Source organism: Cupressus sempervirens, chromosome 11 (assembly GCF_028749045.1).
Source record: "Cupressus sempervirens isolate cs-2001-9-10 chromosome 11, ASM2874904v1, whole genome shotgun sequence".
Classification (NCBI taxonomy): Eukaryota; Viridiplantae; Streptophyta; class Pinopsida; order Cupressales; family Cupressaceae; genus Cupressus; species Cupressus sempervirens.
The window spans coordinates 14,332,978-14,351,983 of NC_143128.1; the positions used below are offsets into that span (position 1 = coordinate 14,332,978).

The following is a 19,006-nucleotide window of genomic DNA, read 5'->3' on the forward strand; positions in this document are numbered from 1 at the left end:
CAAAATGGTTGTTAGACCAACTCTGTTAAGAGATTTAGGAATTACTCCTACAATGGTGAGAAAGTAACAATAAGTGACCTGAATGAGATGCAACTAAACTTTGTTGATACAGATCTCTGCTATGCTTCAATAGATCCTCACTGATCAAATACAACTCTGCTACTCAAGGATATTTAATCTTTTTTCAAAATTTTCTCACACTTATTCTTCACAATCAACTCATTTACATGCTCGCTCATTCGTACATCCATTCATGCATTGAAAACACAACTTGACCTTTTATTTATACATTACAGATTGTCAAGTCGACTCATTTACAAGTTACATTTACCAATAAACCACACATCAGTCGATTACAAACATTACATTAAACAAATAAACTTTATTCCCCAAAATAATGAAATCCTTCATTGGCTGATCTAGCTCAGTATACATTGCTCCAAAAATGATTTCCAATGTTAACCAAGTGAAGCTTGGTAAACACTGTGAACTCTACAAAATCCTTTGGGGACTGAGTGAACTCTATAAGAACTGATTTCCCTTTGCTGACCTTGTGAGCTCGGTAGAAACTGATTTCCACCACAGAAGCCTTCAGCACTCGAGTGAGCTTGGTAGAGACTGACTTCACATTGTAACCTCCAAAAATGCTTGGTAGACTCTATAATTCTCTTTGCTAACTTTCTGAGCTCGGTAGACTCTGACTGATAACTGATATGACATTTTTGTAACATCAAAGACAACAAACAATTGAATAATTGAATCCAACAACTCTTTGGTGGAAAGAATTGCAAAGAGATAGAGAAGAGGAAGGTGAAATGAAGATCACTAGATGGAGATTGATGGTGACTAAGTTGAAGGTAAGTTCATTCCTGCTGATTATGAACTTGAGTTATTTAAGAGGTTACAAAATTTGAAGCAGTAGGATATGACTGTGAAAGATTACACTAAGGAGTTCTAGAAGTTGACTATGCGATCTAGGCATAGAGAATTGTCAAAAGAAAAGGTAGCTCGGTACATTAATGGTTTGAGATTCAATATTCAGGATGAGGTTGGTATGTTGAATATTTCTTCGATCGAGGATGGTTATCAATATGCTTTGAGATTAGAGGAGAAGCTAAAGAGGAAGAATTAGGGTAGTTCCCTAGGGAAGGAGAAGCATGACTACTTAGCAAAGGCTAAACCGAGTGTAGAAGATGAACGAAAACTTGTTGAGTAGAAGAGAAGGATAGGTAGAGGTGAGTTTAAGGGAAATTGTTTTAGATGTCATGAAGAAGGACATAGATCTTATGAGTGTCCCCAAAAGGCTGGTGACAGGAAAGATATTGTTGTAAATGAGGTTGAAGACCATGAACCTAAGGAAGGAGAAAGTTTATTGGCTTGGAAAGTATTGGTTGGTCAGAGGACATTGGATTCTTGTTAGAGGACTAGTTTGTTTATGATTCATTGTAAGTCTGGTCGTAAATTTTTCAATGTGATTGTGGATGGTGGTAATACTGATAACCTTGTTGCTGAAGATATGGTTTAGAAACTTGGTTTGAAGAGAGTAAGACATCCGTATCCTTATAAGATTGGCTAGTTGTGAGGTGAGCATGCTTTGGAAGTGAGTGATCAATGCCTTGTTGATTTCTAGATTGGGCAGTATAAGAATCAAGTTTTGTGTGATATTGTGGACATGAACAATTTTCATGTGTTGCTTGGTAGACCTTGGTAGTATGATTGCAAGGTTGTGCATGATCATGTCAAGAATGTGTTTACTATTGAGAAAGGTGGTAGAAAGAATTCTTTGATTCCTTTGTAGAATAAAGCAGTCGGTAGAAGAAACCTAAGTATTGGTAGCCGAGTTGTGTCGACAAATTTTGAAAGGGTTAGTGATCAGTGTGGACAAACACCCTATGGAACACCAAGGATGGAGCTGAATAAGTAGAAGAAGAGAAAGGGAAATAGTGTACAATTTGAAGCCTTCGAGGATATGTATGTGAAGAACCAGTTTGGGATTTATGTGTTGAATCTCGAAAGATGTTCTTCTAGCTATTGAGAACATCTTTTCACACTTGGGGAGTTTGATGCAGGAGCATCCCAAGGGAGTTGGCTATCCTGCATGATTAAGGGATTTAGTAGGATTGAGTGGACCTATTTGGGTCTTGGATAATTATTTTTGATGTATTTAATGAGTATTGTAAGCCTTTAAAGGCATTTGACATTTGATTTCTGTTGGAGGCCAACTTGTGGCTCTTCAAGTATTTAATGTTAGGTTTATTTAGTTTTTAGCATTATGGGCCGACTTGTGGCTTAGATTGGTATAAGTATGGGCTGTCATTATTCATCCATCTTGGAGAAGAGGAGGTGGTAGAGGAGCAAATTTTGAAGAGAGCTAGTAGTTGAGGCTTGGGAAATAAGGATATTGCGTGTTGGGCTTGTGAGTACCAGTTAGATCTTCCTTGGAGGTTTCTACACGAGTGTGGATCTGGACTAACTAGGGTTTGGATTGGATCTTGAGGGACCTTGCATAACTATTGCTTGCTTTTTATTTGGCAGTAATTAGGAAGGTTGTAGGCCTTACAACCTAACACGTTGCATGCAATTAGTTATATCTATGAATAAATTATTGTGACTTGGCTTCAAATCTTGCATTTTTGTTTATCTTCCGTTGCGTGGTTATTTGCTAGGGGCTAGGACATCTCCTTTGGGGATTCTCCTACCTTGCACTGCATCAATTTGTTCCTATTGGGAGATAAATTTCTTAGTCTAAATGCAACATTGTTTAAGACATGACCTAGATAAAACTCTATTTTGATGCGGTATGTATCATTTTAAATAATTAATTCTATGAATTTAATTGATTTAGGTTAATGTCCAAGTCAATTAACATTTTGAGATCTAATGAGAAACTCTATTTTCCTTTCAACTATAAAAATCCTCCCAATTGATCCCCTATTATAAATAAAATTTGGGAATGCATCAATTCAATAGGTAGGTTCTAAATTTAATCTGTTTTGCAATATTTGCGAACATGTGATGATTAGGGTTAAAATTAGGGTGCCAATCAATTAATTTGAAGTTATTACTTGAATATAAAACATTCTCACCAACTAACAAATTAGATTTTAGGGTTTCTTGTCTACATTCAATATATAGAAAATCATTAAGAAGAATGATGGCACTTACTTAGCTTGAATAAGCTTGTTCCCACAAGCAAGCAATTTTTTCAATGTGTTGTTATCTCCTTCACCATTTGGCAAAAAGTCCACATTTCCTACAATGATCTCTCAAACCCTTGGTATACTTATTTTCCATGATTACCACACTAGAATCCTTTCCATAGTATGTGATTTTAGGGTTTTCTTCCCCCGTCCTACTCTAATAACTGCATGCCCTAAGCATAGACTTCCCAATGCTTTTCTTTGATTGATCATTAAAAGCATACCAAGAATTATGGCTTTTTGTATTCCCATGAGATTTGGAAATTGCCTTGCCATTGACTTGAATCTTCTCTACAAAGGGAAATTTTATAGAACCCTTAACATATAATTGGAGTGGTAGAGATCTATTTTGAGCAGTTGGGCAAGGGAATCATGTCAAATATTATCCAAGGGGAAATTCCTTCTCCTTACTGCCACCCAATTGGCTCTTGAGGTGAAATCCAAGGTTTCAGAGGCAATTGGTATCACCCACATCCACACAACTCTTGTTGCCAAATTGATTATCATCCATTTTGCCCTCAAATTGATGTAGAGAACACGTCAAAAGTGTGCTTTATGGGCCTTCCACAAACTTTCAAAGTTATAGATCCAAATCTACTCCAACACTCCTTAATCCTTACTATGTTAAAAAACCTAATAGGCCTAATTAGGCTTGGATTACAAAGGAAGTACCAAGGTATGGGTGCATAAAATCAATCCAAAACTTCACATTATTATTCCACTCAATTATTAGGTAGGAATTCACATTTATAATCTTTTCCAACCATTCAAATGAATGCAAGAATATTGCAACTTTCAAGAACAATTTCTCAACAAGGGAAGAATTTAGAACTCATAATTAGTCATTCATAACTTTCACAAATGAAACAATTAAACCAATTCCTTTTGTGACATTCAAGAATAGTGAATTACCAACATTTTCACCAAGTTGTAGCCAAATCCAAGCAAGGAAATAAAAGTTATTGCAATTTCCTCAAAATAATTCATATTATGATAGAATTTGGCCAGTCTTCACCAAAATGCCCATAACTTCTTCTAAATGTAATGAAAATCATCCAAACCAAAACCAAATCAAAGCTAACTCATATACATTTCTAAAAATATAAGTCTCAGGTTTGTGTCATTCAAAATGAGTTTGCATTGATCAACTAAAACATTAGAGAAATTGTAGGAATAAATAAGTAGAAAATTGAAATATACAACATCAAAATAAGTTTTCTTCCATTCCAAATCCTTCCTCCAACTTCTCCAACTTACAATTTCGTGTTTTGGAGACCAAATATATATTATTTTGAATCACATTAAACTCTCCAACTAACCTACAACTACCCATTAACATCTTTAAACTAACTTTTAAAAAACTGTAACCAAGTTGTAAAAGTTGTCATTACAATTTTGACAACTTTTGAACAACTTTTACAATTATTGTCCAAATGATATCAAACTTTCCCTAAATCCTTGATATATGATTAAAATGACTTTAAGATTTAAATTATATCAGTTCCACTCTATTTTTATACATTTGAGTAGTTTTACCACGCTTGACATTTTTCAGGACCTTGTAAGTCACTATGCTTTTAATGACTTTTATAGCCTTACAAAATAATTTGAATGAACTCCAAATGGTATTTAGGTCCTTACATAATATTGAAACTATATTAAAGACAATGTAAAATATGAATTTATCCATGAGAAATCCAATGAATAGGTGCTCCTGCACCACAAATACGCCATGATTTCTTCATCCTCTTGGTTTTTTTATTTTTTACAATCTGCCATCCATAATCATGTGAAGGGAGAGCCCTTGCACCTCGAGAAAATCCTTTGTTTTAGTTCATTGTCACATTCACAATAGTAAGTAGAAGAAGTAGTGTATAATATTTTCGTTTACAGATAAATATTTTATCATATGAAAAATATCATAATAGTCTTACATATATGATAACATATTCAATATATATTTATAATATTTCTATTATTTAATTATTATTATATATGTTATGTATTTTTATTTAGATGCATATCATACATCTATCCTTTATTTATTAAATATTTAAATAACATGAATAATAAAATGTTATATTTCAAATATATTTAGAATTATTAAAATAGTGAAATTAAATTAAATTATTTTTCACCATGAATTGAGTAGGTAAAACGCTAATAATAATTAGGAGATAATTTCCACATCAAGTCAAATTGTGATATATCAGGGTTAGGATTTAATGTGTGATTTTGAGTCAAACTAATTGATCTATATTTCATAAATAGTGATTCAACATAAATTCATCTCTCATAAAGTAAAACATTCAAATTCGAACATCGCTACGATCTCAGCTTTCGTGAGAAAAGATGTGGCGGCGATTTTTGATCGAGTGCAACGCGAGCAGAAAAAATGTCGAGTGAGAAATACGAAAAAAACATTTGAAATATCTGAATCTGCCTACGTCGTGTCACACTTATTTGAAAGCTGGCCCTCGATAGAAGTAACAATAAATTGCGTATGAAGACTTTTTATACACCAATGAAGATTATTATGAAGTTGCAGGTGTCGGAACTCAAAATTCTTGTGAAGTTGCAGGTGTCGGAACTCAAAATTCTTGTTTATGATCTCTGTCTGTGCTCAAAGGATAAATTCCTGTTTATGATCTCGGTATATCCTAAGGATAAATTTTAGACAATATACATTACATAAAGGATAAATTCCTGTTTATTATCTCCGTGTAGCCAGAGGAAATTTTTTAAACCATTAAGGATAAATTTTCTGGAAGAAGTAAAAATTGTGCTTTATGAAGTAAATATGCATTGTAGTCTCTAGTTCTTGCAGCAGCATCAGGTGGCACCTTCATTATATCTTAAGCAAGGCCATGGATAACTAGGGTTTCTCAATCCCAGTAACATCAGCAAATGGAAATGCCACCATCATCATCATATACGGTACTCTTAATTTCATATGCTGCAATTGTTTTGTCATTTGTTCATAAGCTTGTTTTCATTGTAAAAAAATTCTGTTTTCTTTTGTCATTTGCTTATAAGCTTGCTTTTCATTGTAAAAAAAAGTCTATTTTAAGTATTTGGGCATAAATAATTGGTTTATGTCTGATATGCTACTGATTCTTCATTTTCCTTCCCCTTTTTCAATATTAGGGTATCTAATTAGGGTCTTGTTGTTACTGTCAGCTTACCACATCAACTGATGTTTTCATGCAATAAACATTTATTTCGAATTTCTTCAGGGAGCTCCTACACAACCATTAAATTCTAATTCACAAAGTTCTTCACAGAAGCAAGGACAGACCGCTAGGGATGGAAGGAGGTATTAAGTTGATACATGGCGGCTGCATTATAAGATTTATTTGTTTTAAAAAACAACATTTCCGATACAAGTTGGGTTTGATATGGTTTTGTAGAATGTTTTTTGATAACTGAAATGTTTTATTTGTTGCTATCCCTTCTTTGACATGGTTTATGTGCAGTTAGGATCAAGCTGAGTTGTGTTACAATGCAAAGACATTTTAAAGAAATATGTGGACCATAACACTGAACTTAGATTTCTGTTTATATGTAGATACATTTACTATAAAAGAACAAGGAAGTCTATTTGGGAGAAATCTGAAGAGTCAAAGACCATTTGAGGTGAGATATCCAAGATTCATTGATTTATGCTTTTGTCAAGTGCATATGTATACTGCTACTATAGTATGGTTCATTTATTTATATATTGTTGAATGTCCTTGGAAATCTATATACCATTACCTTTATGACAGATTTGCTCTTTTGTTCGAAATGACAAATATTGAATATTGTCATGACTTCTGAACCCTCTTCATACCGAAACAATGTAGTACATAGAATTTTAAATTTACAATAAAGGAGGAATTGCTACTCAGGTCTTGAAATAGATAGTTGTCGATGTGCAATGCCACTCCTGCACACTATCTCTAGAAAAACAATTTAGGAAAAAAAGAACTTTAGGCAATTATGAAATAAGCCGAGGAAGGAAAGAATGCTGTGAAGGACTACCAAGAAAGTACTAAATTTTCTTTTCCTTTTAGAGACATTAAGTCATTAGTCTGAAGAACAAGAGATACAGGGAAGAATTGGAAGGGGATAGTGACATCATATTTTTGGAAAGAGTGAGAAGAACCTTATTGAATTGATATGATTTTATTCTAGATCTGTGGGCAAATTCTTCCTTCCTATGTCGATGATAGGGACACTATAGCTTGAATAACAAATAGATTTGATGTTTATTATTGTTGTTAGTATGCTGTTAAAAGAAGTTGCCAAATCCAAGTGATGGTTGGCAGGAACGTGAATATCGTAACTTGTATACATCTTGAAGTTGAATGTTTCATATAATTTTTTATGACACCATTACTTTCATGTGCCAAATGTTGGTAGATGTCGTGATAGGTGAAGAAATGTGCATACAGACAAGGAAGCCTGATCTTTGATTAGACTTTGTTGGTATTAGTAGATGTCATTTCATTACTAATCTTCTGAGTGTGAGCTGTAGAAATAAATATCAAGGGCTTTGAAAGTCATGTGTGGCTGTTCTGATCTGATAACTACCAGATGGTCGTCTTACGAAGAAAAGTTGAACAGATAATAACTAATTGGAAACATCAATTCAAATCCATAAGATAGAGGATGTTAATAACAGATATGTTTTTTATCTGCCTAGTTTCTCAATCACTTCCCTTTGTGTATGTTGACATGTTAAGCTGTGGGATCATTTCTTGTTGCAGTTTTGTTCAACCTATTGATGTTGTAGCATGAAAGTTTCATTTTTTGGACATTCAAGTAAGTTAATATGAATGTAGTCCCTTTCATACTAGCCATGAAATGAACCTGAATTATACTAGCAACTGATAAATTTGAAATTAGATTGCAGTGGAACGTGGACCTTATTTACTTTTTCTAATAATGAAAACAGTACAATTGTTTTGAGATAAATTGAAACTATTTGCTCATTTGAAGACCTGACATTAGCAAATTGGTCTTTAAATAATACACAACACATAAGTAACATCAAAGTGCTCTCTTCAAATTCTGCCAGCAGCTGTGTTAACTTGTGACTCATCAGTGTATGCTGGAAGAGGGAAGAGTGTGTGGCTTTACTAGCTCAACATGCTGGCCAGTGCACAAACTGAAAGATTTATAACAGGCCTTCAAAAACTTGTGTGCCGTCAGTTGATCTCTCTTTATCTGAACTCCATTTTTTGTTTTCCTCCAAGAATCTTGCTTTACTAAAAAGAGTACCACCCCTTCATGTTCTGTAATGTCCCTTACCCAATATGTCCTAGAAGTTTCCCTTAATCATAATCACAACAGATTAGGGTTAGGGTTTACAAAACAAATGCTTTCTTTAATTACGTGAATGTCCCCATATTATTAGTGTGCAAATTTGGCCTAGGTTACATCTCCTATCTAAAGAAAGTAGGTTTAGAGATACCTTTCAACCCGATTGAAGCCTTGTAGCACAAAATTATGGTTTATTTATAATCATAGCTCATAGTTAGATTACTTTAATTTGAAATACCATATAGATCAAATCGATAGATTGCAACAATTAATTTTTAAGGTGACCTAATCATAGAAGTGATAAGGGTAGGTAACTTGATGAGGAGCCTCAAGAAACCTCTTACCCTATGACCAAGAATGGATAGATCACCTCCCACGGCCTCAAGTGGCCCATGCCATACATATGAGGTGATGTGTCTAGTTTGGGGTCCTATCACTCTTCTCCTTCATCTTGCCATGAAGGACCTAGTGTGGGGTCCTATTATCGTTCTCCTTAATCATATAAGTGATAAGGGTAGGTAACTTGATGAGATGCCCCAAGAAACCTCCTACCCTAGGTCCAAGAGTGGAAATATCATCTCCCTTGGCCTCATGTGGCCCTTTCCATACATATGAGGTGGCATACCTAGTGTAGGGTCATAAACACCTGTTTACCATGGTAGGGATGTGAGGATCATTCACTACAGGGTGCCTTGACAATCTATCCTTCCTAAGCCTAAAGGCAGTCCACTTGTTCCCCATTTGGCCCCATGGGGACTCCTTGTTCACAACCATGAGGTGACGTTCTTGGAAAGTTGACCTCATCACCATTCTTCCAATAGTAATTACCTCGCTATTCTTATTATGGTCGATTTCAAATGTCTAGAACATAGCATCCTTTATTCACATATATTTCTTTTATATTAAGCCCTTATACCATCAATGTATCTATCACTACTAAATTAGATAATTACAAAATGCATATTAGATAATGATATACAAGTGCATGTAAGTCTGTAGGGAACTCAATGTATAATATCAATCAGCACAGTTGTATTTCTATAGTATACACAAAGGCCAAGCAAGACTAATCATGAAGAACATTGAATAATCTATGTATCTATCTAAATATTAAATAATACCCAAACTCAAACTAATAGTCTAAAGATATTGGGTCTTCTTTCTTATTGCTGATGTTTTTGAAATATTCAGTCTTCCTTATCATCTCCGTTGTTAATGCTTTTCCTTGAATGAACTTCCAGCTATTTATATCTTAATGCATCTTTATGAAAGGGTGTATCTCTTTTGAAAAGTGTGGTTCATTTGAAAGGACACGTCCTTTTGTTAATTCACTTCTTTATGTTTAATCAATGCTATTATTTTACTTTGATTAACTATTCTTCCCAACTATCTAATAAAAAACTATTCTTCCCAACTATTGTATTAAGTGTCTTACTTGCTACTTTTTGTTATTTAACCTTTGTTTTCATATGTTATCTTAGTTGATATTACCTCCCATGTTAGCTGCCTAACTCTAAATGAATTGTCTCTTACAATGCAATAGTAATCATTCAAGCAACTATGAATAAATATAGATCATAAATGACATAACATGAATAGCCAGAGATATCATAGAACAACATAGTACAACAGATGAAGAATGATATATCTTTCATAGCATAGTATTCTCGTGCAATTGATGACAATCGTTAACTTGTTCCAGTCTGAATATAAATAGACTTCACACTTGGTTAAGTCTGCCAACCGTCAACAACTGACACCCCTTTGGAAGGAGGTTTTATTATACTTCCAATTTAAACTGATAAAAGGATATCTAATTGCTATTGGCATTATTGCCGTCTACATCACCCCACTGTCAAAATTTGTTGTCTTCTAGATTACACAAACCAAAAAGGGTAATGATTGTAAAAGAAATTACTAAGAGGAATGAGGAGACGTCCCTGGAACTAGAGAAACCGCTGAGGTTGACTCTTGTTGTAGGCGACAAAGACGTTGATTGGCTGCCATCTCCAACTGCCTTGCTGCACAAACCATATTAGCCGCTTTCATCAGTGATTTTTTGACCTTTTCTACCTCCGTTTCTTTCTCCATCATTCCTTTCTTGAGGCTTTCCATCTCCATTGATTTTCCTGCGAGCTGTGAATCCTTCTGTCCTAGTTGCTCACAAACTTGGGCTATCACTTCGCGTAAGGCAACTACCTTGGAGTGTTCTTGTGCCAATTGTACACAACTTTTCTTTGCTAGTTCTGAATAGGCCTTCCTGTGTTGTTCCATTTGCTGTGTGGCCTTCCCTTTTGTCATGTTTGCTTCCTCCATTGCTATTGTGACTTGATTATGGTGAAGCACTAATTCCTAGAAGCAAATTTGTATGCCATGGAGTGCATGAGGAACTCAGTCATGGCAATTGCTGACTTGCAGCCATGGAGGTCGTTAGGCGGTTGACATCTCATTTGTCTACACTTGTGGCCATCCTTTAACTATGGAACATTAGGCAAACTCCTTTTAGCATTCACCTTGCATATAAGGAATTTCCTTGTTGCATTGACAACTAATGGGTGGTAGTTCAGTTTGTGCAGTTGTAGTACCGTATCCTAGTCCCCAAATGATCACCTTTTGGTTTTTGAAAGGAGCCCAAGAGACTCAACTGACGGTTATGGGGCCCTTGGTGGAATTCACAACACTCACGAGTTAATGTTGGCATGGATCTCACCCTTGACATCCTCAATTCACACTGTCTCAGCCACAACACCCTCGACTCGCAATTGCTCACTCTTAGCACACTTGGGTGGCAATGACTCGTCCTTCGTTATTTGCCCCATGTCCAACTCTCTCACTTGGTTTCCCATATTCTTGTAGTTGTTTCCATGGCCTCCAGTTCTACTAAGAATCACTGTGTTGAGTCTTCAAATCTTGGGATGGAACACCTGCTCCGCCACCTTCCATGGCTCCAACCTTTGGTTCTTCCATATGTTGGCTTCCTCCTTCCTCCATGACTTCTAGTTGAGCCTGGGTGACTGATGGCACCCCTCTACTTTCTTCCTCTACATGGGGTCCCATCATCATGGGTGAGGGTGGTGGTATGTCATGCACTTCCATTTAGAATTTCGCTAATGGGTTATCTGCTACTACATCCATGTTTGTGGTAGTTGACACTCCCAACTCCACAGCTGTTACTGCCACTTCCATTGTTGACATTGACATTGTGACTATAGTGGTTGACATTGGTGTATGACTGTATCGAGTGTGGTTCTCATACGATGTATGCGTGCAATATCTCTTGAATCCACACTGCATACAGTTAAAACTTCTCTGAATGTTGTATATGAGTGGTGACAACAACAGTGGCAGTCTATGTTCGTACAACAATGACGACCTAATCTGTATGAATGACTATCCTAATTTTTGTGCGTACAATAATGACAATCTGATCTATACGGAGTCAATGACAATCTACATCTATAAAACAATGACAGTCTAATCCGTACAGGTGGCAATGGAAATCTATGTGCGTACGATGATGATAGTTTGATCCGTATTGATAGTAATGACAATTTGATCTATACAGATGGTAATGATAGTCAGCTCCATATTGATGGCAACCTTCTGTGATACCCATACGGGGAACAAACAACAAGCCTCTTCGATGCTATTCCAACCTTTCCATATGACATATGACGACTTCGTGCAGTGTCTGCCTATCTCATACGCCTCCCATACAAATTGTGTAATGCTGCCTTCCTTCTTGTGTTTCATTTTCTTGTTTTTACTGCCCTTTCTTGCTCCCAATCACCTGTGTTTTGTTTACACCCTTGACTCTTCGCAACTACTTTATAGACTTTGCCTCTAAACCACTCCAACATCTTGATAGTATATACATAAAATATAGCTTAAAGTATAATTCATGACTAAAAGTTATATTTTATCTTCTGCCTTGCTTCTTGGCCCTCTCATTTTTTACCAAATCTCAGTTAGTTACATGAAAGCACACAAATGATCTGCAAGGTGACTTTGTCTTTGTTAATATACCAATTACATGTCGAAGATCATTTGGACATGAATTTGAGGTTTTGAAACCCGAATTAGAACTCAATCTAGACTTAGTCACTTTTGATCATCCCTTTTCATTTTTCGTGTTGTCTTTACATGCTTCTTGACATGGATTTGTTTGAAATCTTGGAATCTTCTGAAACTATTGTTGCAGCTCCATTCTTGATGCTATCTTCCACATTTTGGGAGCAATAGACTTTGTAGTACGAGTTACCAAGTGAAGATATGGAGACACCATTGGTGAAAAGTGTTCACAACAAAGTCGTATATCTAGACATTTAGTATATTTTCAGTCATGCATTATGTAATTTTGTTTTGATACATTGTGAAATGAAAAACGTAATCACATGTGATCACATTACAAGTCAAAATAGATTAGGATTGTAATGTGGAATAGGTCAAAGTTAGTTGTATCTTCCCTCCTTTTCCTCATAGTGTCCCCTATATAAATATGAGAGGGCTCATAATGCAACAAAACGTTTCCAGTTTGGGAAACACGCTAGAACTTTGATTTCAGATGTAAATTAAATTGTTATCAATAAAAGAGTCAAAGTTGTTTTCAATCTTTGTGTTGGAACAAGTTGTAATGTGATGACATTATCTAAAGTTGATTGTGAGTAGTAGTGTTACCTAAAAATGAATTCAAACCTGATCTTGTAGCCTTTGAGCTGCTTATTGAGTTTTGAACTAGTGTTATATTTCAAACTAAGAGATAATTTGGGTTTTTTGAGCTGCTTTCATCTTCTACTTTTTTGTGTTTAAGGTGTAGTGTATGTTGGAGCCTTTGAGTTGCATGTGTTACAAGCTAGGGTTGTCGTTGCACCAACAAATCAACCTATCAATGCTTGATACAACCACTAGACTTATAGAACGCAAGAGGCGGTTAAGCCATGTCACGAATTCCGAAAGGGAACATTGGTGGTTAGTCCAACAATCCCCCCTTAGCATTACCATGTTGCCAAGTTTTAGTTTTACCCTTAATGCTTGAAGTCTTTTAGTATGAAAGTGAGTATGATGTCTAAGTGTCCATAGGTAACTTACTTCTCATCTTTCTCGAAGTACTCTACTTTATTTGTTTTCTGGGTCTCCCTTTGCATTACCTTTATCTAATCTTTCTAAGTGGGTTTCCTGTTTTTTTGGTGCGCAGGGGGTCTAGGTGATCTAGGCATGGTTGGGATGTGTTTTGGCGTCCTCCCGATGAGAAGTAAGTTTTTCCGCACCTCATTATCTGTTATCTTGCCCTAACATTCCATGTCCCATGGATTCTGAGCTTTTGAGCTGATTTTCCCCTTGAGCGAACTACATCAAGTGCGAATCCCAAGGATGAAGCCGTGACAATGATTAATAGGCTGTGAATATGATTATGTCATGCCCATAGGCCTACGAAGCTATGGATAGAAGCTAGAGTGAATCCCATTCAAATTCATGGAGGTAAAATCAAGTGCTACGAGGGAACATGAGTCTATGGGTTTTCTGTTGCATACTCATGGAAGCGAAGTTGTTTTGTTTTGCTTACGATGCTGTATAAATTTGGGCCAAATCTCAGTCCCAATGATCAAGTAGTGTGGGCACGATGGTGAATGAGGCTCATGACCAGTAAGGCATGCTCGATATCTAGCTTCAAGGTCATCAGATTGAGATGAAAGAATAAAGTGCTGTTTGTTGTGCTCCAGTCCAGGAAATTTTGTTGAGAAAGGAGTTTTCAGTCCCAAGACAATGAAGAAGGCCACTTCTCCGAAGGACTTGAAAATAGAAAGTCAAGTTACTCTAAAATGCAAATATCCTTCGGAGATGCTCAGAAGATACTTTCGGAGAAGATAGTGATGGAAATGCAACCCCGATATAATGGAAATGCAATGTTAAAAGCCTTAGGCTGAAAGTGGAAGAATGAAGTGTGCAAGCCAGCAAAAGGATTGCTCCTTGTGTTGCGATTCCGAATAGAAGGAAAATGGGTTTGCGGAAAAGCTAAGTGTCTTTCTCTCTCCCACATGTGTTAATATTATTAAGTATATTTGCATTCCGGATTTTGAAGCAAAGTAAGGCACTTCCCATAAAGCTAAAGCATTTGTGTCGTTAAGTGATTCTTACTCATATCACTTTACTTTAAGTAAAGTAAGAGAGCTTTCGGGAACTTAGTATTTTCTATGCAAATGAACGAAAACTTTAAATAACCATTACTCATGGAATTAAATGCAAATCCTGCTGTTATAATCGTTGGTCGAACTTAATTTTGTTAGTGTGGCGCCAACATTCAAACTCCTAAAGCTATTTCATTGGAATTGCATGCAATTGGTTTCTTCAAGTATATTTAAACAACTATTTATCGAGAACTGCATACTGTGCAATCATAGCTAATGGCAATCGGAGCTGCTGGTTACGGCAAGTTAATTGGCTTGGAGAGGGAGTTAAAAAAGCTTACAAACACATCCTTAAAATTCTACGATTTTGGTGATCTTCATAGAAGATTTAATTCTCAACCTGTTCACCCAATCACTCAGAAACTTAAAGAGAGCGGATTGGGTGAAGCAACTGATTTTCCTATGGTAGTGCATGCACCTGAGCTTGTAAGGGAATGCATCGAAAGATATAACCCGAAAACAAAGCAAATTTTGTTTCGTGACCAGTCTATTCTCATATCAATCAACAAGGCATTGATGTAGTCTGCATTTGGCATTCCCGTGAAGGAGAAGTATTGTGATGTTGATTTCGGGTCTTCTGTGTCCATGTTCAACGAGAAGAAGACTCTTAGACGAGAAGACATGCAGAGGACATGGTTCCAGATTGCTCGCTCAAAGAAGAGCAAAATGCCAAAGACCCTTTTTGGCACAAATCTGAAAAGAGAAATTGTGGATATCCTCGCACTCCTCAGATTGAAAGGAAAAGAGGAGATTTTAGAGTCCATCGAGCACCATTTCTTCCTAGTACAAGCAATATGTGCTGAGGATATGCAGATCGACTGGGCATAGATAATCTGTGATGAGCTTGCCTCGTGGTTGAATTTGGTTGCAGGATTCAAGCAATTCTACATGTCCTCTTCTTTGATCTATGCATTGGCAACTCACCACTTGTGGCCCGACCTCCCTAGCATCTTAAATTATGATGAGCGCACCAAAGTTTATGAATTTTACCCACATCTGCAACTGTAAAGAAGCTATGAGGAGTACGTAGCTGTCAATGATGCCTTCACAATGAGGCTATGTCGAGAATTGCAAGGATGCCCTGAAAGGAGATTTTCGCTAGAGGCAATTTCAGACATAAACCAATTTGGATGGTCATTCATCAAGTTTTCGAGTTTCTCCTGTTTGCAAATAGGAGCTTATGACAGATTTCCTAAGAGGTTGCCAAGATATCCGAAGGACAAGGTGGTTCTAGTTGAACTGTGTCGAAAAATCCTTGAAGTGAACACCCTGTGTTCTAATGTGAAGAAGATTGCCGGAATTCCCTTCCCTATAGTGGTTCGCCCATATTCATGTGCCTCCAGATTAGCTGCTCAAAATTTGGTAAAGAGCTTTTAGAGAAAAATGAAGTTGTTAGACTATGAGGTGCTCAGGCCTCAATATGATCCAATTAACTTTGTAAGGGATCATTTGAAGTTGGGATATGCCTATAGGCATGTTCCCGATATTGAAGATTTTTGGTCAGGGTGTCTCAACAAGTACCAACCACAAGAGAGATTTTGGTCACGGCTAACCATTGATGAGATTAAATTTAACGATTCTGTTGACATTTCTGACCTTGCAGATGATGGAGCCTACATGCACCCCACATCTTACGAGAAGATCAAAGGCACACCAATTTTGTCTACCCCACTTGTAGATCCATTCATTGACACAATGGAGGTTCTTATGCAGGGGATGATCAAGAGAATAGACAAATGGGTGGAGTGGACTCGAGCAAGAAAGAAAAGGACTGGAAGTACTAGTTCTACGGGTGGAGTATCAGTTGGAGCCACCCGATCAACCGTAGCAACAACTAGTACGACCACTACATCAATATCTGTAGGGCCATCACAGTCCATTAGCCAAGGTGGAGACCAACTTCTAGAAAAGAATGTGCCACTTACTCCTACATGTGGAGATGGCTCTCTTCCGAACATCGGAAAAGTTGGGGAGGAGGAGGATGACAAGGATAAGGGGAAGGAACAAGAAAAATCAGTGGCCAAGCCATCTTCCCTTGTTCAAGTCATCAATTTGGATGGCGATACTAACCCCATGGATGGCCAGGAACAGGATGCATCTCAGCAAGGGGATACATTAGCCCTTTCGGTAACTAAGGTCACTGCCTTCCCTGTTGCTTCTTAGAGCAAGCCAACTCCATTAACCCCGAGGAAGCTGTTTGATCCCATTGCATTGCAATCAGCTATCAATGTGCTCTCTACAGAGTCATGGCTCGAAGAGACCATTGATAGGAAGAAAAGGAGATATGAGGATGTAGCCCCATCAAAGGACTTGATCACACAAGTCACCTCCTCTCAGCCGTCCAAGAAGACAAAGAAGTAGAAGACGATTGCTGCACTGTCTACAGATTCAACAACTAGCCATATGCTACTTGAGATTGCTGAGCCATAGAAAGAAGGTAGATTTCATGAGCTCTCAAAGGATGATTTCCAGATCAGAATAGTGGACCTTGGCATCCCAGTTCACGACTCCATGGTGAACATGTGGAAGTCTACTAATGAGAAAATCGAGGACAAACTGGAAGAGCTTAGAGCAAAGAAGGAGATATTGAAGGCCTCGAACAAAGAGTTGGTGGAATACATAAGGTCTGCACTCAAGAGCACTATGAGTCAATTTGACCCAAATGCAAAGAAGGACAAGAACTGACTCCTAAAGCTGCAACAATAAAGGCAGTTCGGGCTGGTAGGCCAAGCATGGGTAGATCAGATGAAGGCTCAAGGGCCCCCATTGGTTGAAAATTTGGGAAGCCTAGTATCGGATGCTCACAGGCTCAGGGAAGCAGCTTCAAATCACTAGACAACCATACAAAAGGCAACATACAAGCTGATAGAGCAAATTGCCCTTCTACAGGAAGTAATAGACGTGAAGACAAATGTGGCCATTGCTCATAGGATTTTGAAGACTGGCAAGGAGTCACTATTTCAGTGGAAAAAATCCTTGGAGTTTGTTATAGAAAGCTCCATGAGATCTACAAATGAGCTCAAGGATGTGCACGACCTAGTGCAAAAAGGTCATTGAAAAGTTGTTTCAATATTTGAAGACCTTGCACACAGAGTCCTTTGTGTCCACTAATGGAAAGCTCGTGGACATTAAGAGAATGAAATCAAAGTTCTTGGCATTTGTTGATGAAGCTGTTGACCCACTCAACTTCCAAGTGGCCAAGATCTAGGAACTCTCAGCAGTAAATGCAATCATAAGGAGAGAAATGAAGACATTCTAGTCAAGAGTGGCCAGAATAGATGAACTAACAGAGATGCATGATTATTGGATGGTCCGAGCCAACAATATCATCATTCCAAATGTCGAAGAGCTAGACAAAGTAACTAAAGCCATGAAAGCTTATAGAGCCAAATCAGTTACTTCTAAAAAGGCATGATGATTTTGATGCGTTTCTAGATCTTTGCCATTCTCCTTCTCTTTCCTAATTTTAGCCATTCTTGGCATTTTGTCAGTCTTTGTAATGGATAATGATTCAAGCTTGCCCTATTTATAGTCTTTCTGTTTAGAGATGTTCTGCGAAGTAATCATCCATGTAACCAGTCATTTTGAGAAGGCCTATAAATGTAACCTTTCATGAAGTTAACAAGATCGACAAAATTTACTTTGGGCAAACCCTTGTAGCTAGGACTACTGTGTGCGACTCTAAGTTCATTTTAAGTTTTGTTGTTCAATTAGTTTAAAGTAGAGTATATGAAATGAATGTGCTAATGTTGAGAATTGAATGAATGTGAATGAACTAGGTTTTGTTTCCTTCGTTCAGAAGATTGTGTGTCTTACTTTCCTTAGCATAAGCATGTCTTCTGTTCTCTCTGCCGTATGCTGTGGTCTGTGTGTTTAGTATATTTTGTTGCATAAGGAAGCCGGAAACTAGTGTGTGCAGTAGTTGAGGGATAGATAATACGGTATTGTTGAAATATCAGCTAATTGTGTAATCCGGGAGTTACCTATTACGCCATCTCTTCCTTTCTTCCTACTGTCTTAGTTATGCATGTTTCCATTCCTTGCATCTAGGTTGTAATAGATTGCATGTAGTGAGTTAATCCCCCTTTCGATTGCCTAGGTTGTTTAATGTGTTGAACAACTTGGTTTTTGCCTCTTCTGCTCTCTGGTTAAGAGCATACCCCCAAAACGCAAAAAACAAAATTCATTGCATATCTTACATTCAAAAGGGAGTTGTACCTTTCAATTCAAGGGTCTTTGATAGATTACCACACTGACCAATTCTATTGTTAACTTCTTTGTTTTCCACAAGCCATTGGGCAGTTTAAGAGTCAA

General features: G+C 37.1%; 1 protein-coding gene across 5 annotated transcripts in view; it reads left to right on the forward strand.

Annotated features, from left to right (window-relative positions):
* The first annotated feature begins 5,511 nt into the window (after positions 1-5,511).
* Positions 5,512-19,006, forward strand: part of LOC149527995 (uncharacterized) — a 34,051-nt gene continuing 20,556 nt past the window's right edge. For 3 of the 5 annotated variants that reach the window (XM_089810890.1, XM_089810894.1, XM_089810892.1), the window contains exons 1-3: positions 5,512-6,137; positions 6,381-6,516; positions 6,769-6,836. In XM_089810890.1, the coding sequence (XP_089667016.1) occupies positions 6,507-6,516; positions 6,769-6,836 (78 nt within the window). In that variant the 5' untranslated portion in view covers positions 5,512-6,137; positions 6,381-6,506. The remainder of the gene's footprint in view (positions 6,138-6,380; positions 6,517-6,768; positions 6,837-19,006) is intronic. The other 2 variants (XM_089810893.1, XM_089810891.1) reach the window with 2 other exon arrangements.